The sequence below is a fragment of the Triturus cristatus genome, chromosome 2_2 (genome assembly GCF_964204655.1).
Source record: "Triturus cristatus chromosome 2_2, aTriCri1.1, whole genome shotgun sequence".
In the NCBI taxonomy this organism is placed as follows: domain Eukaryota; kingdom Metazoa; phylum Chordata; class Amphibia; order Caudata; family Salamandridae; genus Triturus; species Triturus cristatus.
In genome coordinates, this window is record NC_140582.1 from 1017584695 (window position 1) to 1017611124 (window position 26430).

General features: G+C 44.4%; 1 protein-coding gene across 2 annotated transcripts in view; it reads right to left on the reverse strand.

Annotated features, from left to right (window-relative positions):
* The window catches only part of AFAP1 (actin filament associated protein 1), a 444017-nt gene that overhangs the window by 14913 nt on the left and 402674 nt on the right, over positions 1-26430 (reverse strand). For both annotated transcript variants that reach the window (XM_085642466.1, XM_085642467.1), the window contains 2 exons: positions 18179-18369; positions 2705-2866 (listed from right to left, as the gene is read on the reverse strand). In XM_085642466.1, the coding sequence (XP_085498592.1) occupies positions 2705-2866; positions 18179-18369 (353 nt within the window). The remainder of the gene's footprint in view (positions 1-2704; positions 2867-18178; positions 18370-26430) is intronic.

A 26430-nucleotide genomic window follows, 5' to 3' on the forward strand; every position in this document is an offset into this window, starting at 1 on the left:
GCGTAGAAGGCATACTGTTCAGTATGAGAGGAAGCAGTACACATTCTTGTGAGAGACCACCATTGCTGGTGCAAGAAATCGTCTCTCATTGTGATCCAGTCCCACAATCCACTGGGTTTACATGCAAACAAACGACAACTGGCCTACCATCTTAAGAGCATGGATGGCATCAGGCGCGCCATAAAGTAGCTGAATACTTGTGTTGGTCCAGAAGACAAACAAATGGTTTGACTTCTGGGTTGCACTCCTGTACAGGTTTGAAAAAAGAGACCGATTGGAACAAAATGCCTTGTAGAGGCACCTATACAAGCATTCAATACACACCAGGGGAAAATTAGATTTTAAGGCACCTAGGTCCTGCTCCTGGGCTTAAATCACCTTGTGACTTGTTTTGCAAAATATAAATCAGAAAAAAAGATTTATGATAATTCAATTGTTTAATAGAATTTCACACCAAGAGTCATGGATTGTTAAATGTCCACAAAGTCTCGATTCCTATCAAGGTGCAACTATGAGCCAATGTATTCCACTCATTGACCGGAAAGCCTATTAAAACTTAATCTACTGAAAAGACCTCTACAGTCTTTTGAATTTCCTAAACTTCTTCATCATTCCACAGATTCGAATGGAAACCTATATGTGAACTATAGGGCAGTAAAGTACCAATAAAAAGCGGAATGCTGGAGTAATAATGCCTTGCAATTACACAATTTGTCTCGCTGTGACAACTGTGACACATATATGTATTTCTTATTGCGAGGGCTGAGGACATATGTGAACCAGCATTGGAAGGGGCTGGACAGTGTAATTACATCAATTACCAAATCACCCGCTGACACCACAGACCAGATGTTAGGACGAAAGTCTTCTGCATGGCTTTGGGAAGCTCCCTCACCTTGCCCTTCTATAATTTCTGGGCAGCCGTGTGCTTTTTTCCCCCCACACAAGTTTGGCAACTTAGGCATAAGAGTTTGTGCCTTTTAGCTGCTTTCTAGCCACAACAGAGCTTGGTTCTGTTGTGAGGAGTCACCAAAAGTGAAAGGCTTTTGGGGGAGTGGTGACTGCTCTCTATGTCCAGGCTATGAAAATAGTGAAGGTAGCAATGAGTCCTAATCTGAGGCTCAAGTTTTTTAAAAATGTTTTATTTATTAGCTGTAAGACTGTGGCCGCATGAGCCTACCTACCGACTCCACCAGTAAAAGCTCTGTCTCCCACAATTTAGGGGAGATGGGTTTGAGGGCAGATGTCTGTGTTTTTTAACATAAGGTTATCCGGATAGGGGACTGCTGAAATCCACTAGGCTCCATGAATGTGCTGCACAAGATGGTGGTCCCATTTGTGCCTTGCTGCAGACAGCTTCCACATACACAATTTCCATGAAAAGGGAACTTTATTAGCAATACAATAGTAGGGTTTTCAATAGTGTTGATCTATACTTGTCTTGGCGAGTCGGTACCATTATGGACAACTAGACAAGTTTTAATACTGGTAAACATCCCCCCCTTTTTATACAATGTTGACCAACCTCATAGTCATTCTCCATCTCTGTGGGTGCGCGGCTCGGTCATCTTTGATATATACGATGGCCAATTGCGCGCTCATCCTATCAATTGCCTTATGCACACGGAAGACTCATGCGGTTCTCTTGATCGACTTTCTGGTGTTGCAGTCATGGCCTACTTGTTGCGGCCTTTTAGTGACTTAATTAACAGTTTTTGTTTGGAGTTCTTTATGACTGTTGCCCATATTGCACCATCTCAGGTGATTGTCATAGGCTTTTGCCAATTTGAAGGTTTTTCTACGCTCCGTTTACGATTGATTTATTCAGTATTGACTACTTCATCTTCTACATGAATTCTCCTCCATATATGCGATTCATTACGAACACGCTTTCCACTTACTACAAGTGTGGTCTCATGTTTGGTGACTGGTTCCCTTGTGGTTTCCCATCACTTTTTGCAGTAAGTTTTATTAATTTCTCAATTCAGGTTCTTTTCAGATATTGCTGACTGGCTGTATTCAGCGAATAGCCCATTGGTATACTTACCTTTACAAACATAATTGTTACACACTTCACTTTCAATTCCTACACGCATGTATTCTCGTGATGACACATTTCCCAGTTAGGGTGGAAACTCTGTTGAAGCATACGGCAACTGGAACCCATCTGGATTTAGTCACTCACTGACCTATAACCTCTTGTATGCACAGTGTCATTGATTGTGTATCTGTTCTGCTGCTGCATTGTTTTAAAACACTTTTTATTGATCAGAGTGAACACTAAGAGCACTGAGCACGTTATTATAGCAGGAAATGTGTAATATCCGCAAAACGTGAGCCTCTTCATTAATTGGACACTCACATGTACCGTCTTTCTAATAATTTGGTTTTTCCACATAGAATCGCTCTTCTACGTGTATACATTGCTCCTAGTTGCAGGTGGTTTCTCTGAATTTGGAAAACCCCTGTTCTACTACAAGCCAATCTTTACCCACAGCATTTAATCCCCAATATTTTTAATAGGTTTACTCTCATCTGGATATCAGGTCCCCATAAGGGGGCATACTCTGAACAAAGGGTTCCCATGTACAGCAGCTGGAGAAGATACTGTTGTAATGCATTTTTTTTAACCTATCAACAAAAATAATTAAAAAATAACTCCAGAGGTAATGGTGAACATATTAAATGAAGCGCTGTATCTCACCTTTGCTTTTCGAAGTACATGGCCTCGGACAGGAGATGTTTTGGCGGATGGCTGCCTCTTCAGAATAGCAGCACTATTCACAGGTATTGAGCAGTCGGTGTCGCTCGTGTCACAACTAGACACTGGGGAGTTTTCAAACGTCCGATGCTTAAATACAGGGGACTAGGAAAAGAAAATCAGAATAAAACATGTATTTTTAAATTACGTTTACGAAGAGTAGTTCACTCAACAAGAAATATTATTTGAGACCAAATGATTGGGTGAGCATTACGCACAATCTGCAAATACATTAAAATAACACCTTACAGAGAATTACAATTGCCATCTAAGAGCTAATGAAGAAAAGTTGTCATCCTTTCACTGATTATAGCTGAAAAGTTTTTTTGACCACTTCTGTATGGGTCATCACTGGACTTGCAACTATCCTGCTACAATACCATATACAACTGGGGAATCCTTAGCATTGATGTACTTTGCAAAAATAATGTACGATATAGAGCAGAATTAATAGCAATATATGTGTCAATGTTCTATTTGCACCAATGAGTTTTGTGGTAGTATACAAAGGAAAAATGCCTGAGAACAGAAAAATTCTTAAATAACGTCACCTTGAACATAGTTGTTTAGATAAAGAAAGAAAGACGGCATTATAAGCAACTGATATATACAGCCACTTTTGAAGACTGCTTTCCTGGGACAAACATTTGATGCAGTGGGGTCAGAGGACCAACAACATGCAATCTCTACGCAGTCAGGAATAAAGAGCAATATACGTAATTGACATGATAATTGCAAGGCATTGGAAAGGAACAGTAAGAGAATGTACTGAATGATTTCAAGTGTTGCAAACCCAAGACACTGATTGAAGGTGGAGGGCAAACTCTATGATAGTGATGACCTTAAATCAAAAATGTAATCAACTAGAATATCTCCAAAAAACAGAACTCAATAAGTCGTGGGAAGCCACAACACTACAAAAGTAATTTGGTGTTGGAAGAACCCCAGAGGGTTTCGGATTCATACAGTGCCCACGTTTGCAAGTCCTAATCCGAGAATGCTTTACAGAATGGGCCCAGAGCTCTACCGAATGTTCCAAAGGTATGGTGAAAGATTCAGATATATGATCAAATTGTAAAGGAAAGTTAATTAACAATTGTAATTAGAACACTCAAACAAAGGGAGCAAAGAATTAGAAATGCTCAAAACATACAAAGAAAATAAGGCAGAATTTGAATATATTAGAATCAAACATCAAATTAAGAAAGCAACCTATGTTGTTAATCGGTAGGGATTATTCGTAAAATGGTTTGAACTAATAAGTCAATGCTGCACAAAGAGGCAACGTTATGCAAACACGGGATAAAGGGACTACAGATTCCATCTCTGGAATGATGGTGTTCAGAAATCTCAGCAAAGTAGGTTGAACAACGCTAGCTAGCATATTGAAATCTTTTTAGAGGAGTACTGATTACTCAGGCATGAGTGGCTTCCAAAGGAAAAACAATTCCCAAGAGATTGCAAACGTCAAGGTACAGACGGAATAAGAGGTAGAGGCAAAAGAGGAGGGATCATCAAGATCCAATGACTGATCAACACGTATTAGCACTGGAAACGTAAGAGTTATGAACTTGTCTAATATATCATTAACACACGGATGCGGCTATCATTTTATCCAAGGAATACTTTTGACAATGTTGATACTCAATTAGACTTATTTCAATTTATAAGAAAACTCAAAATTCATGAGATGAATTGTAAGCTTGTGGAGGAGCTACCGCAAAGGGATGCCAAGAGTAAGAGTGGATTTAAACCCCAATCACGCACTGTCCCTAATTTGCCATCAGATAGCACATCTTCCACAAATGTATGATTAAAGATTTGGTTTAAGCGCTGTGGCCAACATATCACTATATTATGCAATATATGTAACTAGTTTGTTTTTATTTGGAACTTCATATTGATAAAAGAATCCCATGGCTGCCACATTGCACTGTGAAGCTAAATAATGATAGTGAATTACAGACTGCATTTGCAACTCAAGGTTGTTGAAATGCACATCCAAAATCTGTCTCCAACTCAAATTACAAGCAATTTTTCGAAAATGTAATTTAGCAAAATGGTTATATTGACATGGCAGTTTCACAACTTCTATCAGTCAAAGAGTTACGAAAATATCTTGGAATTCAGAAGAAAAAAAAAAATCGGAAAAAGCTTATGAAATTGCAAAACATCACGGGTGTGTTGTGAAATGAGATTAAGACCAGAGCGAAATTCCAACCTTGGCACTCTGCCAGTTGGAGATGGGTCCCTGTCGACATTTCCTGTTAGACATAGGCCTAATTATACAAGCTGGTGTAACTTGGAAGCAGACGGTAGGGCCAGAGGCCACAAGTTGGTTTAGAATTAATGTTCAAGTTCAGGAACACCAGCGTCATTGGCTTTATCGACATTCGTGATCTCTGCACTGTGCAACACAAGGGAATTGTTTAAGGCAATATCCACCCTTTGCTTGACTGTCTCTAAACGTTATGAATGACACAAATCGAAAAGTTTCTTACCTGTCGGTGTAGTTTTGCAGCTTGAAGATCTTTCTGGATTCACTATGCTGTGCATTATTCCGCGATCTTGTGGTTGGGTCCGGATTCGTAGTCTTTTCTTTGTTTTTTTTTTGTTTTTTTTTGTAGCCCAGGTGGGCGTCGACGTCCACCATTTGGTGCACCTCCCGTGACGTCGTCGTGCTTCCTGCGGAAGTCCCACCTTTGGGGCGCCATCTTCGGGTTCTTTTTTCCCTTTTTTTTTTTTTTTTTTTTAACCCTAGGCGATTGATTAATCCTTTCGTCCATATTTCTGTACGTTTCCACTTCTTTGATCCTATCCATTTCACCCCCTCTTCCTCCAGCCTCATCTTCCTGGCGGAGGTGGGTGGGTTCGCTAGTGAATCCAGAAAGATCTTCAAGCTGCAAAACTACACCGACAGGTAAGAAACTTTTCGTTTTGCAGCGTGAATCTTTCTGGATTCACTATGCTGTGCATAGACTTTGTAGCGGTTTTCCTATTTTTGTGGTGGCTGGGTGGAAGATGATCGCTGGTCGTTGAAAATGTGTTGTAGCACCTTCTGTCCGACCTGTGCTTCCTTATTCATTTGAATGTCCACGCAGTAGTGCTTTGTGAACGTGTGCACAGATGCCCAAGTTGCTGCGAGACAAATGTCTTGGATGGGCGTGTTTGCCAGGAAGGCAACTGTGGCCCCCTTCTTCCTTGTGGAGTGAGCTTGGGGCCCCTCCGTTAGCTCCTGTCCAGCCTGTTTGTGACAGAATTGAATAGTGAGGGCAATCCACCTAGCGATGGTGCCCTTGGTCACTGGTCTACCCATGAAGCTAGTAGCAAAGGACACAAACAGCTGCTTCGACTTCCTGAGTTCCTTTGTTCTTTCAATGTAGTGCATCACCGCTCTTCTGGCATCGAGGGTGTGCAGGGCCTTTTCTGCGTTTGTAGTCGGGTTTTGGAAGAAACTCTGTATCTGGATACTCTGATTCATGTGGAACGCCGACACTACCTTGGGCATGAAGTGTGGGTCCGTCCTCAGGACTACCCTGTCTTTGTGAATTTGAATGTAGGGCTCCTGTAGCGTTAGTGCTTGAAGCTCGCTCACCCTGCGTAGTGAGGTTATGGCCACTAGGAAGGCAGTTTTCATCGTCAACATTTGTAGAGTGGCCTTGTGAATGGGTTCAAACGGCGCCTTCATGAGCTCCGTCAGAACCACGTTTAAATTCCATGCCGGCGGCGGCAACCTTTTCGGGGGTGCCATTCTTTTGGCTCCCTCCATGAATCTCTTCACCACCTGCGAGGTGAAGAAACTTCCACCCTTCTCACCTCTGGTGTAGGCAACGATCGCTGCTAGGTGTACCCTTAGGGAGCTCGAGCAGAGGTTACTCTTTAGAAGGTGTGTGAGGTACCTCAGCACAGTTGAGTCTCTTGTCATTCTGTTCTGCAGGCCCTTTTTCCTGCACCACACCGTGAATCTCTTCCACTTTGCGCTGTAGCACTTTCTTGTAGTAGGTTTCCTTGCCTCCCGTAGCACTCGCATAGTGCTCTGAGGTAACCTTAGGTGTGCGAACTCTAGGTCTTCAGGAGCCATGCTGCTAGGTTGAGGGTCTCTGGCTCTGGGTGCAGGACCTCCCCGTTTTGCATTGAGAGCAGGTCTTTTCTCCTCTCGAACCTGTACGGATTGCCTTGCGCCATTTCTTGAATCTGTGAGAACCATGTCTGCCTCGCCCACTGTGGAGCCACCAGGATCAGAGTCATGTTGCTGGTTCTGCACTTGTCGAGCACTCTGTGCAACAGGGGTATCGGTGGAAAGGCGTAGGCAAATGTCCTCCACCAGCTTATCCATAGGGCATTTCCCTTGGATTGCTGATCTGGTTGCCTGGACGCGAAGCTTTGGCATTTTGCATTGTGGCGTGTTGCAAATAGGTCTATTGTGGGAGTCCCCCATCTCCGGAAGATTTTCTCCGTTTCCTGGCCATTGAGCTCCCACTCGTGCGATGCTGAGGTCTGCCTGCTCAGCCAGTCTGCCTCCACATTGTCCTTCCCTGGTAGGTGAATTGCCAGTAGATCTATCTTGAGAGGTATGGCCCATCTCCAAATCTCCTGAGCTAGGGATGAGAGTGGAAACGACTGTGTCCCCCCTTGTTTGTTGATGTAGAACATCGCCGTGGTGTTGTCTGTCTGTACCAACACCCTCTGGCCGAACAGGTGTCTCTGGAATGCCTTCAGGGCTAGCAGTATCGTTTTCAACTCGAGGTAGTTGATGTGGCGGACCGCGTCTGCTGGAGCCCATTGACCCCTCACTCTGAGGTTGTCCATGTGCGCTCCCCATCCCTTCTGCGATGCGTCCGTGGTAATGGTCACTGTTGGGCTTGGTGGTGTCAGGCTTCTCCCCGTTGTTATGTTGTCTCTGTTCCACCAAGTTATCTCCTCCTGCACTGCGTGCGTAACAACCACTAGATCCTCCCAACTTCCGTTTGCTTGTGACCATTGCTGTTGCAGCCATTCCTGGAATGGTCTCATGTGCAGGCGTACATTCGGCACCAGCTGGATACAGGACGCCATCATCCCCATCATCTTGCTCACCGCCCTCACTGTCAGAGCTCGCCCCTTCTGGTAGAGCTGCGTCTCCTTCAGTAGAGCATCTGTCCTCCTGTCGCTGGGCACTACTGTACTGTTGAGGGAGTTGATCTTTGCCCCCAGGAAAATCTTTACCTGTTCCGGTTCCAGCGATGATTTTCCCTAGTGGATGGAAAATCCCAGATTTGTGAGGGTGTCTGTTACGCGTTTTGCGTGCCTCTCGCACTTCTCGCGTGAGTTTGCCTTGACCAGCCAGTCGTCCAAGTAGGGGTATACGTGTATTCCCTGCTTTCGTAGGTGTGCCGCTACCGCCGACAGGCATTTTGTAAAGACCCTTGGCGCTGATTTTAATCCGAAGGCCAGGGTTGTGAACTGGTAGTGTTCCTGTTCGATGTTGAATCTTAGAAGGCCCTTGTGCCTTCTGTTTATTGGGATGTGAAGGTAGGCATCCTTGAGGTCCACAGTGACCATGAAGTCCCCTTCTCTTATCTGTGGCAGTACCTCCTGCAGTGAAGTCATTTTGAACCTTTGCGTTCTGACGAACTTGTTTAGGTAACGGAGGTCCAGTATGGGTCTGAGGTCCCCGTCTACCTTCGGAACCACGAAGTAGTTTGAGTAGACCCCTTTGTTGCGTTCCCTGAACGGCACTGTCTCTATGGCTCCCTTTTGTAGGAGTTTCCGTGTTTCCTCTCTGAGTATTGCCAGTTCTTGGGCCGATCTCTGTCTTCCCTTCGGCTTCCTGTTTGGAGGTCTTTTCTCCAAGTCTACGCAGTATCCGTACTGCACGATGTTCCGTATCCACTTGTCTGTGGTTATACGCCGCCACTCCTGAAGGTAGAACGTCAGCCTTCCGCCTACTGGTGTCGTATGCTCGTAGGCTCTTGAATCTTCTCTTCCCCCTGATGACACTTTTTTGCGCCTCACCCTTGGGGACCTGACGAGGGTAGGCGTCTTCTTGCGTGCTGAGTCACTTCGAGGAGGGCTGATCGCCCCCTCTCCTCCTTTGGCCACGTCCGTTCCCTCTCCCGCGAAAGGACTGGCCCCGAGGCTGATATTGCCAGCTTTGCTTCTGCTGACTTTGTCCGTGACCTTCGCCCTGCTGACCTTGTTGGAACGCCTGGTGCGACGTCCCCTGTTGGCTTCCACCCCTACCGTAGGGTCTCCTCGAGGGATTTCCTCGTCTCATTCCCCTCAGCTGTAGGGCCCCCATGGACCTCGCTGTCTCGTTTTCCTTCTTGAGCTGGGTGAGCTTTTCGTCCACCGTTGCTCCGAACAGTGTCTCTCCGTTGAAGGGGGTGCCAAGGATGTTGTTCTGCACTTCCGGTTTGAATCCCGAGATTCTTAGCCATGCATGCCTCCTCTCTGTGACCCCTATGGCCATGAGTCTTGCTGAAGTCTCTGCCCCATCCAACGCCGTCTTTATACAGGAGTTGGCGATGTTCTTGCCTTCATCTACCAGGTGAGAGGCTCTCTGGCGGTATTCTTCGGGGAGGTGCTTTACTAGCTCCCCCATCTCATCCCAGTGTTGGTATTGGTGTCTATTGAGGAGTGCATTCGAATTCGCCATGCGCCAGTGCATTGCGGCGTTCCTCTCGACCTTTCTGCCGGTGAGGTCGATCCTCCTGCTCTCTTTATCCGGAGGTGGGCCCGAAGTTGCTGGAACGTTGGCCCTTCTCCTGGCCGTGGAGGCTATGATGGAGTCTGCGGTGACGCTACCCTTGATGTAAGGTGGGTCCAGGGAGGAGTGCTTATATTTCTTCTCTGTCCTGGGCGTGATCGACCGGCAGGTGGCAGGCTCCTTGAAGGCTTCTCTCCCCTGGTTCATCACGCTTTGTAGCATGGGGAGGAACTGACTCCTAGTTTGGATGGGGAGCAGTGTTTCGACGAGAAAATCGGCTTTCGGCCTCTCTTCGTCGAGTTTGACGCCGAAGGCCATTGCTGCGCTCTTCACCACCATATTGTACACCCCGATGTCGTCGGGTGGCGAAGGCCTCGAGGGGTACGTGTCCACGGGCTCCTCCGGGTTTTCGGTGTCGAGATCGTGCCATTCGACGTCGTTGCTGGTAGATGCCGCCGATTCGTAGAACGACTGTTGGTCTTCTTCCTCGGCTTCTCCCTCATAATAGGGCTCCTCTTCTTCTTCGAGATCCCTTGTCAGCCCTTCGGCGTCGAACTCGTCTTCGACCTCGACGACGTCCGCCGATGAAACCGTTGGAATCTTGAATTCCTTCATCCTGGCGTCGAACTCCTTCTTCCTTTGAAGGATGTTCTCCATTTCGGCCTCGAGCCGCCTCTTCTTTTTCTCCATTTCGGAGATGCTTTCGGCGTCGACCGCGGGTCTTTTCGATGAAACTTGCGTCGACGTCGAACGTTCTTTCTGCGTCGATCGGCCCGTTTCATGGGATGATTTCGACGACCCTTGCGTTTCGGCGTCTTTCTGCACCAGGGAGTCCTTTCGTAAGGATCCGCTGGGCCTTTTGTCCGAAGTTCCCCCTTTGGACGTCGAAGTTTTCGGCGCCGGGGCTCCCTTCGTGGACCTTGACTCAGTTTTTCTCGAGTCACCCTCGTGTTTTCGAGGTGTTTTTTGATTTGCGCTCGACGATTCTCTTACCTCGTCTTCTTTTTTCTTGTCGACCGTGAAGTTTTCGGCTGTCTCGGCGACGTTGTCCTCGTCGTCCGTGTCGAGGCCCAGCTCGTAGAGTGTCGGGGGTTTCCCTTTGCCATCCATGTTGGCGTTGGCTCTTCTCTGCCTCTCTCTCACCCTGAGTGTCTTCGGCGCGAAGGCTGAGCAGGCGTTGCAGTCGATACTCTGGTGATCCACCGGTAGGCAGAGGTTGCAGACCGGATGCTGGTCTTTCTGCGCGAACTTGTGGTGGCAGTTTGGGCAGAACTTGAATGGCGTCTTGTCCATTTCGCTCAGGGTCTCTGAGCGTGCATTCTCCAAGGCTGTCGAAGAAAAAGGCTCGCTGGTCCTCTTTCTTCGCGCTCCTGATGAAATCTGTTCTATTCCTGATGTCTTCTCTTGATTCTATCGATGAAACTCGCTTTTCTTCCTTCTTCCTCCGAGTGAATTTCTGGAGCTTCCCGATGACGATCCAGACCCAACGGCGGAAAAAAGAATCTGAAGATGGCGCCCCAAAGGTGGGACTTCCGCAGGAAGCACGACGACGTCACGGGAGGTGCACCAAATGGTGGACGTCGACGCCCACCTGGGCTACAAAAAAAAAAAAAAAACAAAGAAAAGACTACGAATCCGGACCCAACCACAAGATCGCGGAATAATGCACAGCATAGTGACTCCAGAAAGATTCACGCTGCAAAAGTATCATTTTTCAATAGGTTGCTGTCGAAGAGTTGCTCACAATTTTAAACAAATCATGAGATGTTAAAAAAGGTTTCCAAGAAGTGGTGATGTCTAAACATATTACAGTGTGTATTTGGAAGGATAAAATGCACATAATGACATTAAAACATTCTGAAAACACTGACTACATTTACCCAAATAGTAAAACAAGCCCTTGCATTTGTTAAGGTTAAGCTGCGTGTGTGTGAATATACTGTGAGCAGTGTATGAATGCAAGGTGGGTGCTGTGGCTGGGAGAGTGCAGGAGGAGAGGTGGGACTTTCAGAGCAGGGGGAGGGCCTGGCATGCGTGAGTGCCGAGTGAAGGGCATGCCTCTCTGACTGAAAGGTGAGCAGTTTGCACTTGAGTGCAGAATGAGTGGTGTGTAAATGCAGGATGGACAGTGTGCCTAAGTGAGTGCAGGATGAAGTGTATGAGAGAAGGGTGAGTGATGTGCCAGTGTGGATGCAAAGTAAGAGGTGTAGCCTTGTGACTGCAGGGGTGTGTTTGTAGGGAGTGCTGAGTGTGTCCATGTGAGTCTAGGATGGGAGGTGGGCCTGAGCCTTGTGCCAGGGGGTACAGGATGAGAGGTGTGCCTGAGCCATGTGCCAATGGGTACAGGGTGTACCTGCGAGTAAATGATGAGGTGTGTCCAAGTGAGGGGAGGTGATTGGTAAGACCATATGAGTACCGGGTGAAAGATGTACCTGTAAGTTGATGGAGAGAGGTGTGCTTGTGAGTGTGGGGGGTGGTACACTTGTGTGAGGGCAGGTTGAGCCGTAAGTCTGTATAAGTGTACAATGTGTCTGTGTGAGGGTAGGGTGTCAGACGTATGACCTTGTGCGTGCAGAGTATGAGAGGTGGAGTGTGAATAAAGGATGATCCTTGTGAAGGGTGCAGCACATTAAAGCCATACCTACTAGCATTGTCAATGCTTGTTTAAACACTCTGCTGCTGAAACTAAACTAGTTCAATATCCAGGGAAATTATTACCTTTGAAGGATCTTATATTTCTACAGATAGTCGAAGTGTATACCAACTTTCACTGGTGTAGGCAGCATTAAGGCTTTTAGTGCACAGTAATGTTGCCAGGACGAGGGGTAGCAGTTTCACTTTTATAGAAACACATTGGGGAGAACTGAATAGTTTTACATCCATCCCTGGAGAACGCCTCACGGTTTCATGAAATATCTTATTCATCGGGTAGCTTTGCCCTTCGAAACGGTCATGTTTATAACTTTCTGGGTAACATTTGGAGCATTTGAATTGTCGACTATGTGGCCAAATGGCTTTAGTATTTCATGTTGCCTTTGCTGCAAAAAAACAAATAACTTAACTAACAACAGATCTCTGCATTTCTCAAAGAGTACTATTCTGACTTCAAAGTATAAGAATCTAACGTGGCATTACACACAGTCTGCGCCACACAAGTGTGGCCTCTCACAGTCTCCGCCTCTCAAGTGTGGCCTCTCACAGTCTCCGCCGCTCAAGTGTGGCCTCTCACAGTCTCCGCCGCTCAAGTGTGGCCTCTTCAGCCAGTTCCGATGTCTCAGAGGCTGGGTGCATCCACTGCAGGATCCGAACTGACATCATGGGGACCTGTTCGAATTCCGAAGAGTGCACTCCGCCTTTTAGCCTCCAGATGTTGCTAAAATGAGAGGCACCGAGCTCACATATTCGGCGCTAAGAAACCCCAAGCGGTGGATCTGCTCTCGACTAATGCATGTTACGTTAACCGTACTGCGAAGTACTAACAGACATCTCCACCCAGTGCAATGCAAACCAGTCCCATCTGGACCATCAACAGATATAAAAGAGCTGATGCTCGCTCCGTGCACCTCATCGCCTTTTGCTCACGGGGAATCTACGAAAGACAACCCTGCTGCAGATCTGATGTTACCCTAGCAAGCAAGTGCTTGCATCCAATAGTAACCTGTGCCATGAGTCAAAACTGAAGAGATGCTTTACCACACATCCACATGAATGGGAAGAAGCAGAACTTTAGAAAGCAGCTACATAAATATTGAAATATAGTCAGAGGAAGTGACGGCTTTTATGGAGGTAGCCCTTTCTGTTGAAGGTCTTCAGGATTCAGCAGACCACGGGCATGCGCAGAGGTGACCAGCATCAATATCCACCATGAAGCATCCTTTTTATTAAGCAGTCCGACAAACCTAAGGTCATCTTGGTAATTTCGGCAGTGGCCACAACACTGCAAAAGTAATCAATCAAGGCAAAGGAAGAGCAATGGCTCACCAGAATATAATATCAGACTTGAACTAACAGGATTAGAGAAAGTCCACATCACAGTGAAAGGCCTCTCAAAACACCACAAAATAACATGGGGTGGTCACTAGCAAATGCGGGTACTTTACCTTCCTACTCTGTTCCTTCTGATAGACAGTGACAGGGAAGGTTTGCCTTTTGACTGAAGTATTGTTTAGTGCTACAGATATGTTCAGAAGGCGAAGAATGGCACCCAATTGTCACGCGGAGAAAGGGAAGCTAACCAGAGGAAGCTCCTCTGTAAAGGAGAAAGCAGCCCTGTACTCCACCGAGGACCCTGTCTGGGAAATACTTATAGGGTTACTGACTTCTGAGAAGGAGAGTTTCCACAGCGCCTGCTTTTATTACTAAAGATCAGTCCTTAGTCTTGAGAGGCAGTCAGACAGCCTCAGATGCAAGGTTACAGGTTAGAGAAGCCCTGAGGGGGGAACTGTCTCCAGTGGTAGCATGCCAATGCATTAACTTGCATAAATGATTAAGTGTGCTGCAACAAGATACATAAAAGAGGTATTACTACCAGGTGCGGTGCGTCCATTAGAGCGCTTGGGCGTTGCCCCGCCAACGAGTACCTGCCAACTAACAAGGGTTGCCGTTGCCGTCAGTCTCTCGCTGACTCACATTTATTTAAATCCTAGGCATGCCGCCGGAGGCAGTCAGCTCAGAAGGGGGCGGGGCAGGAAGCAGAAGTTCAGTCATCATCATGAGTCATCAATCATGACATCGATATTGGTGCCGGTCGGCGCAGCACACACAGCAAGAGTGCGCATGTTCTGTTTAGGGCTTAAAGAATTTTGCACCAGCCCGAACATGCGTACTAGGCTGCTCATTAGAAGAGCGAGGGTTGTTCCATGCTGCTCTTCTAATGAGCAGCCTAGTGCGCATGTTTGGGCTGGTCGCAAAATGTTTTAAGCCCTAAACAGAACATGAGCACTACTACTGCTCAAGCCAATCCTGGCGCTGCTGGAGCAGCGTCTGGTTTGGCTGAGACCGAGACGCAGGCGCCTGTCTTGAAGAGAGCCTCGAGAGCTGTGGCAGCAGGAAAACGAAAACGCGGGACCCAGGGGAAGGTACGTTTTATTTTATTTTGTTAAACCCCTCCCGCCGCCTCCCTCCCTACCCCCATCACGCGCAACCCCCCCCACCCATCCGTCATGCCGGCCGCACTTAACCTTTCTTCCCTCTAACAGCCAGAGAGTGAGAATAAAAACAAGTGTTTACGAGGGCAGAGATGCGTTTTAATTGGTTGGACTGGTCACTGCTGTTTAAAGCAATAAAACTAAAAGCAAAGTGATTTGCTGTAACTTGTAGGTTAAGGCACAAGACCTACAACAACCAGGAAAGAAAGCCTTTCGCTATAGCAATTCACTTCCCTTTGATTTGAGCAATTGGACACACGCACACCATTACCTGATTGAGGATATGTTATGATACAGATATCACTTTTCCGGGAGGTAAAATTGACGGTCTCCTCCATGTTCCTCCTGCACAAGGGCAAGTGGGGGGGGGGGGGGGGTGGACAGACATGCCCGTTGTACTCGAAAGTATTTGCTTTCGAACTCTCCGGAGGTACTGGGGGTCTCTGCCTCACTCTCCGCCATCCTCCTTTCGCTGTCGCTTCCAGGCTTTGCAATTAAATAATCAGAGCTGTCAGTCCTCAGCAGCTCAGACTCGCCTCTCTTCTCTGCCGCTCATCACTGCGCTGGTAATTATGGTGATTAGCGTTTTCTGTACATTTATTTGCTAAGTGAATATTTTTAAATGTAACTTTCATAAAAATTATGTAGCGCTTCGAACTGTGCTTCTGGTATTCACAGCACAAGAACAGTGTATTTGAATATTAACTTGTGGTGCTAACAAGGATCAGATGATTGTGGCACATTGAGCTAAGCTGATTCCTCTGAATAAAAAATACACAATGTGTTTGAGCAGATGGTGCTAAATCTAAATCATAGTATGCTGCGTGATACTACATTTCATTGGCGCATGATGCACATGCTGCTCCCTCGCGAGTCCAGTGTTGCGGCCGAGTGGAGACAGCACTTTTGCTGAATAGTTACTCCCCCAAAGAGCCGGGCGGAGTGTTTGTGGGTGTGCGTGGGAAATTAATTAGCACTGTACCACAATAGATCTTAAGCTTTGGTAGCGTAGCTGGTAAGGGACAGCAAAAATATCGATAGTAACAGGCATTGGTCAGCCTTGGTGCAATATGATGATGGCAAATATTGGCCAGATAGTAAAGGAAATCCACAGAGCTGTAGAGCATCTAGGTTCTGTACGAGGGTAGGCTCTGGCCAAGGTTAATACTGAAGGGGAATCTAGGGGTCATGACATGGCATGCAAGGAAGCTTGTTGCAATCAGTGGGCCCATGTCAGCTGAGAGCTCTGTATTTTGGTGTTCTGTCGGTGCCAATGCAGTGCCGTGTGAAAGAATTGTATATTATATATACACTGTATTTATCGCAGACTTCTGTTTGCAAAACTGTTCATGTCCTGATGAGAGCCACCGTGTTCGTTCGTTGGTACTGTTTTGCTGCAACAGAGTTTTTTTTTTGCAGCCAACCTTTGGTCACACATTTGCCTGTCTGGCTTTTACTGCCGGCCATTAGGCGGTGCGTGTGAATTATTTTATAGCATACACTGCCCTGCAGGAGGTGTGACTGGGTAGGACAGCCTGCCTTTGAAGCACCCCAAGATCAAGGCGATGAGGGCCGCTCAAAGGAGAATGAATGATTCATTCAGACGCTCTTCTGCACTGATAAACATGCTGATCTGAGGCAAAGGAGAAATCAATGACTCAGGCCTGATTTATGAGGTGTTTGCACATGGGAGCTGCTGTGGGGTGAAGCATGAACCTTCCGCTGCCATTTGTTACAGTAGTGAACAAACAAATGTTCAGCTTAATTTTGTTTTACCTTCTGATTTAAAAACAAAACACTTTTTGGGAAAAACTATTCCGACATGTTTTCATAAGATGCATAGATCACTTGAAGTGCCACCATTGAGAGCTCTGAAGGAAAGGCTGAAGGTAGTGCGAATATTTCATAGTGCCTGTCAGTGGGTCAAAAAGGTGTTCGGAATACTTGCTTAGTCATCCAGTCCTTGGCCTCCCTGCTTAGCAAGCAGAGCAATGGTCACTTATTCCAGTTGCAATTGTGATTCCGTGCAACTTTGTGTGAAGGAAGTTGGCAAAATATTGAGAATGCAAAAGTAAATGTAAATGCAGTGCTTACAGGTGTGTCAGTATGTTTGTGAAGTGAAGGAGATGCTAGGAAGTGCATTACGGAGTCAGTGAAAGGAGTCTTCTGAAGATAAGATATACATATGGGCAAGATGTAGAGAGAGAAAAGGGGGCACTAATCTAACATAGAATGAGCATGACTGCAGTATTGAGACACTCTGAACACCACTACTACCCCTTCCACATCTGATCCAAAACAGCCTTTATTTTTAGATAACTGTGCTCTGCCTGTCAAGATAAAAGGTGTGCTGCAGCATGTCATGATGGCTTTGCTGAACTACTTCATGAACAACAGCTACATCATTTGCAATGTTCATAAAGTATGCAGCTGGTTTTGATGCTGGAGAGGACCATCAAGGGGAGCTAATAGAATTCAATCAGGATGGGGGTGATGTGATCATATTTCTTCATCCCCTCAATGAGACTTGCAGTGCCTTGTAGGGTGCCCCACTGCCTATTAATGTTTATTTCTTGCTGTGTTGTGTCCAGTCCGAGAAAGCACAAATTCCTCAGTAGATTTAATTTGTCAAGGTATACCAATAAATAAAGAAATCTGTGAGGTACTCAGCATTGTTATCTCAAAGTCTGTTATGAAGTTCTGTGGTTATACTGAATTAGCAGCTACCTACGTCACTATCACATGAAATCTCTTTATTGGTGTCGTAACTAGACTTTCACATTGTCTTTATAAACCTTCTTAAATAATTAAATTAATTAAAAAATCTTGGGGGGAGGAGAACCCCGCCGATCCCCCTTTGTGACTCTCAGGCTTGTTCGCTACGCTCGCTCGCCACCAGGCACTCAGCCAGAACTTTTACGCCCTACCACTTTCAAATGTCACCTGCCGCCGCTGATTACTACGTGGACAATTGTTGCCCTGGCATAGGCAGAAGGGGTCATCTCGACCTGCCTGCACTCCATGACTTCTAACACTTCACCGTACTGGAAGTAAGCCTAGATGTACAAACGACTCCGCGCACACGTGCAAATAGGTTTTTGTCCCAGATTTTGCTATTTTTGAGGGGCTATAAACATGCTCTTCAGAACGCAGAGCCAGTGCTTCCTTTGAGCTGGTGATTTCAGGCAGAGCCCATCTGCACTCATTTTTGGGGATCAGCACTTATTCTTCTGTGACAAAGGCCGAAAGCAGGCGATAAAGGGGCAGGGAGGGTCTGGTGGTGGATTAAAGAGGCATCAGGTGGCATCAGGACTATGCTGTCTTGGTATTAGGCAATCCAACCATAAACAGTGATTGCCACGGACGTCCGAGCTAACTTTGGACCCCAGCACTTATTAATTTACAAATTAAGCACTGAGTACAGCATTAATAGATATGAATCAATAAGCAAAACTTTAAAAAAGAGAAAGCTTTACGTGAATTGCCCAACTTTAATCTATAAAAATAAATCCGCATTATGAACGAGATCTGCAGTACTTCAGAAATTAAATTGTTTTCTATTTCAACCATCAGTCACTCTACCTGTGGGTTGGAGGTCTCAGACTTCGGCTCTATGGCGAGCCCCAGAGTGATTCCCCCCGCTAAAGCCTTCTTCAGGTTCTCTTTGACTTCTGTTATTTCTAACTCCAGGCTCACACGCTCATTCTCCTTCTGCTTGCATTCTTCTTCCAGCTTCTTCAGCTTGTCTTCAAGAATACTTTGAGTTTTCCTTCCTGAAATGCAAGAGACCGCAGTGAAAATCCAGACCAAAAGCTTATATTAAACTTGAATACACGATCAGGGATGACTATCATTGTCTCAGCAACAGGAATGCATTCAGTAACAAAGGATTTTGCATTTAGATGTGACAACAATTGTACAAAAATGTTGAGTAGCCTGGAGCCAGCATTAATTAACACTTCAGTCATATGTTACCTTTTCTCTGGGTCCTCGCAAATGTGTGGAACATAAATATGAATAATATTACAGGCTTTACTCGAAGGTTATTACCACTACCAATGTTATTATTACTGCCCAGTGAGTGAACTGTAACTGACACTGTTGGAAATACTCTAGCAATGAAGGTCACATTTAAAATGGAAAACATTTTACTTTGGACCACTTGTAAAGCGCACTCCATACTTGCAAATGGGACGCTGTTTGTGGGTAACCCACTTTAATGTTCTTTCAGAAATTTAAAGAAGGTAAAAGTGGGTTAGACAATAGCTGCAGTCCAGATCAGTTGTTCACTGGTGCTCAGCTGCAGAACCTTTATATGATCCCCCGGACTTATCCAAGTGTGGCGAATGAATATTAGTAAACTCCTTTTGTGCCAAGTCTCAATTACACATTAAAAAAAATGCTAACCTTTAGCTATTTATTGTTCGACTTTGCCAAATGCTGCAGTGCCGAATGGATAGTGAGGATTCCTTGTTGAAGTTGATCAGATCCCCAATATGTACAAACACTTTCTTTGCACATGGGTCAGACTTCCGTTCAGCACCCTACGTACTGGCATCCAGTCCAGTAAGGGGGACTAATAACATGCAGAAGGTGACTCTTGTAAGACCTCGCCATGCCCAGTACAATAAGGGAACTACTAGCATGCAGTAGGAGGCTCTTGTAAGACCTTGCTGTGGCTAGTCTGGTAAGGAGACTAGTAACACACAGTAGGTGGCTCTTCTATGACCCTGCTGTGCCCATTCCAGTAAGTGACTGGGTACAGTAACATGCAGTAGGTGACTCCTGTAAGACCTCGCCGTGTCCAGTCCAGTAAGGGGACTAGTAACATCCATTAGATGGCTCTTGTAAGAATTTGCCCTGAGCCTCCTCTTCGGGCTCCGCATGGTCTGTAGATCTCAGAATAGGGCATTAGAAGATAATTTAAGATGGGGAATACTCCTGTAGAACACTCTTGACAATGCAGGGTGTTATCTCTTTACAGAAGCACTGAAGAAGTGTTGTGCCTTTTTTATTAAGGATAGATTAACTGTTTAGAGGTTTTGACTAATAATTGTGGCTCTCTAGTTACTGAACGTGCATAGTTTTAATTTGATCATGTGTGGCAATATTGTTTGAGGCTTGTCATGGGCTTCAAAGGTACTCCAGCTGCCTTGGGTGGTACAGGCCCCCAAGAAGACATAACACAGTCTAGGTAGCGACAGTAGAACCAGTGAGAAGCGCCAGTGCAGGCTTTAGATTGATTTGTGTGGGAGACAGCTGGAAAACAGATGCACTGTTGATTGCTGAATCAAAAAGGAAAATGTAGAGTCTGACTAAGCAAGCAGTCTAAGGACAAACTAATGCATCCATGTTCCAGGGGAAGGACAAACACAAGAGAAAGGAAAGCGCGCTCAAGTAACTAAGAGGAAGCAAGCAAATGAGAGTGAGTATGAAAGCAATCAATGGTATGCAATGGATGGGCCCTAAGACCATTGTAAGCGAACATTAGCCTTTGCAACAGACAGTTCATGCCCTGTCTCATTGGTGATACCTGAAAACTTGGCTTAGAAAAGCTACTTGTGAATTGAAATGGAAAGAAGAAAGTCTGGATAAAGTGGAGATCTCGCCATATCCTATGTCAGTTGTGAATTATTTAAAAAATCCTTTATTATGTTCACAATTTGGAACTTGAAACCCTGGGTTTACAATGAAAAGATACACAGCTAGAAATATCAGAATGAAAAGTAATCAACTTAATATAGGGAACTGACATACACAAGAGGAGAAAACAAAGAGGAGAAAAAAAAATACACCTGGATTTGGCTCTGCAGAGAACCTGTGCCTAAAGTTACCAGATAATTCCTGGTCTCCAAGGATGCAGTGATCCGGCCCCTTGATTTCTTTAACAAACTAGTGCATTGCAGGAGTTCTAGTTCTGATTTATTTCAGTTGATCCAATTGAACGAAGACTTCTGAAAGCATTTATTTGTAAAACAAGTGACCAAGGATCTAAGAGGTTAGTTCTCTCTCTCTGCTTAGAGAGCACGTAGAATTATCTTCACCTTCCTGAAAATCATTTACGGTTTGATTTTCCATTTTGTTTTCTATGGTAGGAAACCTGATACACATGGAGCTGGCAAGAGAACATTGAACATATTATGTCCTTATCCTGCAGTATTCAAAGCCCTGTGCCCTGTCGCGATGCACATGCTATTGGCTTATTTAAAGCAAGTAAAAACTCGCTTGTGCATAAGGGCGCGATATTTACTTAACTTAGCACCAGAAAAAAGAGGCAGTCAACAGTGTTCAGCCCCCACTCTCCACATCTCCTTTCCATGTCTACCCTCATCCGTCCAGCCACAAGGGAGGCTCAGGTGACAGAATGGAAATGCCCTGTCTGAAGTCTGGCTCAAATTTGGCACTGATTGTTAGTTGCGCACCTTGTTCATTTACTGGAGACAGCAGAGGTTTTGTTTTGCATTTCTACAGCGCTTTTAATTGTGATTTACCAATGCGCACAACATAAACAGATTTTCTGGATAAAGTGTAGCAGACAGAAGAGTTTTCTAAAGTTTGAGCATTCACTTATGTAACGGGGCAAATCAAATTTGTATTTTTCAAACTGCCATTTTGGCAAATTGTCAAAATGTGCAATGAGTGCTTTGTCCTGTGTGCGTCAGCGCTGTTTCTAGGGAAATTCGGTACTAGTCAGCCATGTAGGACACACACTGTCATTTTGCCTGATTGCCCTTAAAAGTATGAAATGTTGCCCTCATGCAAGAAGGGAAGAGTAGTAAAATGTGATTCTTAAAACATTTCAAAATCTTAGCACCAAACCTGTATGTCAAGGGTAAGTAAAAAAGACAAGAGTGTTGAGTCTGCCATGGTATGGACACCATTGTATTGAAAGTACATTCCAATTAGAATGAGATGTCAATAATGAATATTTGCTTTTTTCTACTGTGCTCAGTTCAAGCAGAGATAAACTGGCACCAGATTATGATAGCATATCTTTGCTCTTATTTTGAAAGTTCAAAATGATTAAATTATAATTAGGGCTCCTGGATTTATCGTATTTATTTTTTTAACATTTCCACCTGTATTTATCCATATTTGTTTTTGGGCCATTTTATCTATAAATATGCATATTTCGTTTTGGGTTTTCTGTATAAATGAAGTTGCAAAACTGTAAATTTCCATATTTAACTGATAGAACACGGACTCATACTTTGAGGTCTGTCGTGATTTAGGTATTTAAACTGAGAAGTACTACGTAACAATACCACTAAATATTAGCATTTTACCACACATGTATGTTGACATATGCCATTATTTAAAGAAATTTCATCTTGTTTTTAATTTCGCATACTGTCCATCTGCTCAGCTGTTAGGCTACAAATCATGATAGACAGCTGGAGAGTCACTTAAAAGAGGCACATTTTTCTGTATTTATCCACTTTTAAAAATAAATACAGACAGAAAACACATAGTTTTCGGTCTGTATTTATCTGTAAAAATACGTAAGAACGGAAAACAGTGAGCCTTAATTATAATTCAAGGTCAGCAATAGGAGCTCAAAGCCAACTTAACCACAACACAACCTTCTGTGTTGCATTTACTAATGTGGGATCTGAATGTACGGGTTATGTATGTATGTATGCACGCATGTATGTATGTATGACTATGTATTTGTAGAACGTGATGGAGCGCTGAACATTGACAGCATTGAAGCAGGATGATTTAGAGGATTTTTGGTTGTTAATTTGCTTTTCTCTTTTTACAATTTTAGTGTCTGTCTTGCATGTTTTGAGTTAGTAACAGAATTTGCCAAGTGAAGTTCTTGATTTGTGTACTTTTATAGTGATTTTATCAGCCAAACAAAGATTTTATTGACTGACTGAGTAGGTTATCTCAACTGTAGAAAGGACTAATGGAATCCATGTTTGCTATGACAATGGCAATTTGACATTTGCATCAACTCTCTTTATTTCTCATTTTAATGTGTCTGTATGTTTTTAATATCTTATAAATGGTGCTTAGGTATTTTATTCAAGAAATTCTTTGACCAAAATAATTAAATAAAGAATGATTGTTTTATTGTAGAAGTACATTTGGGCGATAGGAGCGCTTGGCGGACTCGTGAGTGAGGTTTTTGCAAACCGGTTATTAATTTTGCACTATGCAGTGACACTTTTTTGAAACCGATGACTAAAATTGTATTGTAGGTTTATGATCGATGTCCATGCCTGTGACCCTTGCAACCATGTTATTAACTTTGTATTATGCACTGACACTTTTTGGAAATAGATGACTAATGTTGCACTGTACTTTATGATCTGTTTTATTTAGATCAAATAAAGTGATTGATTAAGTAACAGAAGCAACATGAAGATAGCTGGCTGAATATAGGACCTTCCAACGCAAAATAAACACCAGTTCCATACCAGGGACTGCCATGGGTTCGATATCCAGCAGGCCCACACTCTTTCATCCTTGCAAGGTTGACATATCAGTACCATTGGCTTAAACAACAGCAAACACGTTATCAGTCTTAAGAGACCCCGGAAGTTAACACATGTTTTACAAATTAACTGATTATGTTGTTAGGAACCCGCAGTACGCCAGTGAAGATAGTTTACAATTCTCAACTTATATGGAGGGGATTGTCGCCTTAAAAATTAATGTGCAGTAACCCCTGGAAATCGGACACCCTTGAATACAAAAAACCCAAACAACAGAAGCCTATCCCGCCCATACCTGAGAAAACCAATGCATGATAATTCGTAAAAAGGTATAAGCGGTCGTTCTGAAAGCCCACCTAGAACACATTTATATTTTTAATGATAGAACTAGAAAAGTGATTCCCATTTCTTATAAAAAATATTCCCCATGGGAAACATGGAGCACTAACAAACCTTAACCGCAACAATTAAATACAGCCTACAATTTACAAACTAAACACCCAGCATGGGATGCACAGTTCACCAACGTTTCTAGAATAGGAGTGCGGCGTGGGTAAAAGAAAGCAGGGAGGCTAGGCAAAGGGAGAAGCGCAGTTGGAAAACAAGTGAGAACATATTACAATCATACCAACTTACAAAGGATTTAAATGCGGCTAGTCTTGCGGGATCTGGGAACTGGCAATTCAAAAAACTGTTTTAAAGATACCCACCCGAGCTGATAAGGTTTTTTGAAGAGCAGTCGGGTCAGATGTTGAATAAAGCACAGGTGAGGGGTGGGATGGTGGGGTGCAGTGTACTGTTTGGTTGAGACAGGTCTGTGATGAGATGTGACCGCTCGCTGCACTCTAGAACCCTGCTAGTTGTGCCAAGAAAGCAGTTGGATGCCTTTCCACATGTGCAGAAACCCTGCCACTTTGCAGAAATTGACATGCGTCATTTTTAACCGATCGCAACATGCTGGAGAGCACGGCTCAGCCTGAATAGCTTCACAAACAAACACCACTCCCGTGGCACCCTGCCCGCAAAGTACGGGTCAGCGCAAGTGGGCAGCAGATCTGGATGGTGTGGCAGGAGGAAGAGGATCGGGGCAGATACAGATAAGCAAAAGTAAACTCACACCCATGGGGAACTGTATCTGACATTTGCTATCAGCTTTTGCATTAACAGCAAATGCCACAAGATAAGAATTACAGCTGTCTGCAGTGAAAAGACAGAGCGCTCGCTCATGTGAACTGCTCTTACACAGCGAAAAAGTCCCTTTAGCAGTTGCTATAATGGGACAAGTGAAATGATACATGTAACAGGGCCAGTCTCTGTGGGAGGGAACAGCACACCAAAAGGAGTAACAAATGGCAACGATTCACCCCTGAAAAGCAAGGACTTTCGAAAGACACACTAAGGAACCAATGCAAAGCAATGGACGGTGCTGAAAGCCCACAGAGTAGATACAACATGTCTCGAAGAGACAGCACTTACGCTGCCTAGGCAAGCGAGATCTAAAAATGTACCCTACATTGGCAAAGGTTTCTGGTCTCAAAGTAATCTTTTCGCTGGAAGTTCAAAGGGCACCATATTGTCCATCACGGTGGGCATAATTAATAAAACTTCATCACGTTTTTGGTTTCTAGTTCTGGCACATCTTCAGAAGAAGCACAACTAACTGTGAAAACAAATGGGTTCCTAAAATGATCTTAATTAAAAGACACATTTTATAAAGACAGAGTGAGACATTCAAATGTCCAAAAGGTATGCAAGAGAAAAAGCAAACACTACCCAATTTTGAGGCCATAATTTGGATCCAAGAGGAAACATATGCACTATTAAGAAATATTTAAGGGACAAACCTGCAGTACATGTGATGAAGATAAGAAGTGGCAATCACTTAAGGGTTATGGATCATGTGGTAATGAATTAATGAAAAGTGTTTTGAGTCATCAACTGGTCACTGGGTGGAACCAGAGCCCCTATTTGCCCTTACAGCGTAATCAGAAATAACCACTGGTGTTTTAGGTGGTGAGCTATCTGAGCTCTAACAACCAGATTTTCCACATGTTCTTATATGCTCCGTCTTATACACTAAGATCAAATTATCAAAAACTCAGTTTCACCATGGGCCAAGTGATGCACATTTAGTTTAATCTTGTGTGGCATGGATTTCCTGAAAACATTGTATTGCCACATTCATTTTTGCCATCAACAGATATGTTCTCACATACTGAACGAAGTCAGAAGTAAAAAGAGGCAGAGTTTTCCTGCATATGTACTAACAAGATTTTCATCAATCCCTTCTTCTGAACCACTGGAAATGTCGATTAAAAGATGGCGGTGACCACACATTGAGGGAGTGGATGAGTATACCTGCTGCTTACAGTAAAGTTCCTGACACTGCAATGGGGAAGGCTAAATTCCATCTGTCAACTCCTGTCCTCATGCAAAACTGATGGAAGGTTAAAAAACCAGTAGCTGTAGTCCCTGGTACAGAGACATCTTAGCTGACTTACGTAGGAACTGGAGAGCGGGACGACTTTGAAATCTGCACCAGTGATTTAGCTTAATGTGAGTGGCCGTCATAAGCACAACAGTCAAATGCAATCAAGAAAACACCCAAGCTAGGCACTTGATGAAGCAGTGGCCACAATATAGTGGTGGAAAGGATGCTGTAATAGACCCAGTGCTACTTTACTAATCTAACACCACAGGAGGACCATTTCTAATGCCACAACAGGTGGCATTAGAAATGGTTAGCTTTACAAGTCTGTCCAGCAAAGTATGAGAGGGCCCATATCACTTTGCTCGGAAACTGAAACAAACTGGGCTGGATGGATAATCATGCAGCGTTAGCCCTGTAGTAAAAGGTTAAGGACTAAAATACCTGTTTCACATAAATTAAATAATATGGGGAGAACCACAAACAAGAAAACTCCAGAAACTTAATCTGGAAGTACCCACGTTCTGAGAATGTAGAGATACTGGGGCAGTCTGAGAGGGGAACAACCCAATGTAAGAGGCAATACGGAGCTGTTGATAACACGCTTAATGCTAAATAAAAGGCTTGTGTCTGAAGATCACATATGAAGGTGAAAAAACTCCTTATGTCAGGAGCACAGATATTCTCACTACCGAAAAACGGAGGCAAGGAGGGAAATTAGACAGCCCAGTAAGGGTCCTTAAGAGTGCCAAAGAGTCCTCAGTACTGGGAGCAGACTGTTTAGATACCAATCTCAGAGGGACTGTTTATGCATAGTCAGAACTATGAAACACAAAAACAGGAGTCTTTGATGAGGGAGTTGAATCTGGTGACACAAGCTGTAGTGGAAGATCAACAGCTGAAAGTAGGTCCAATGTAAGTGTTAATAAGTGGTCAACAGAGGTATCAGAACTTACCTTGCC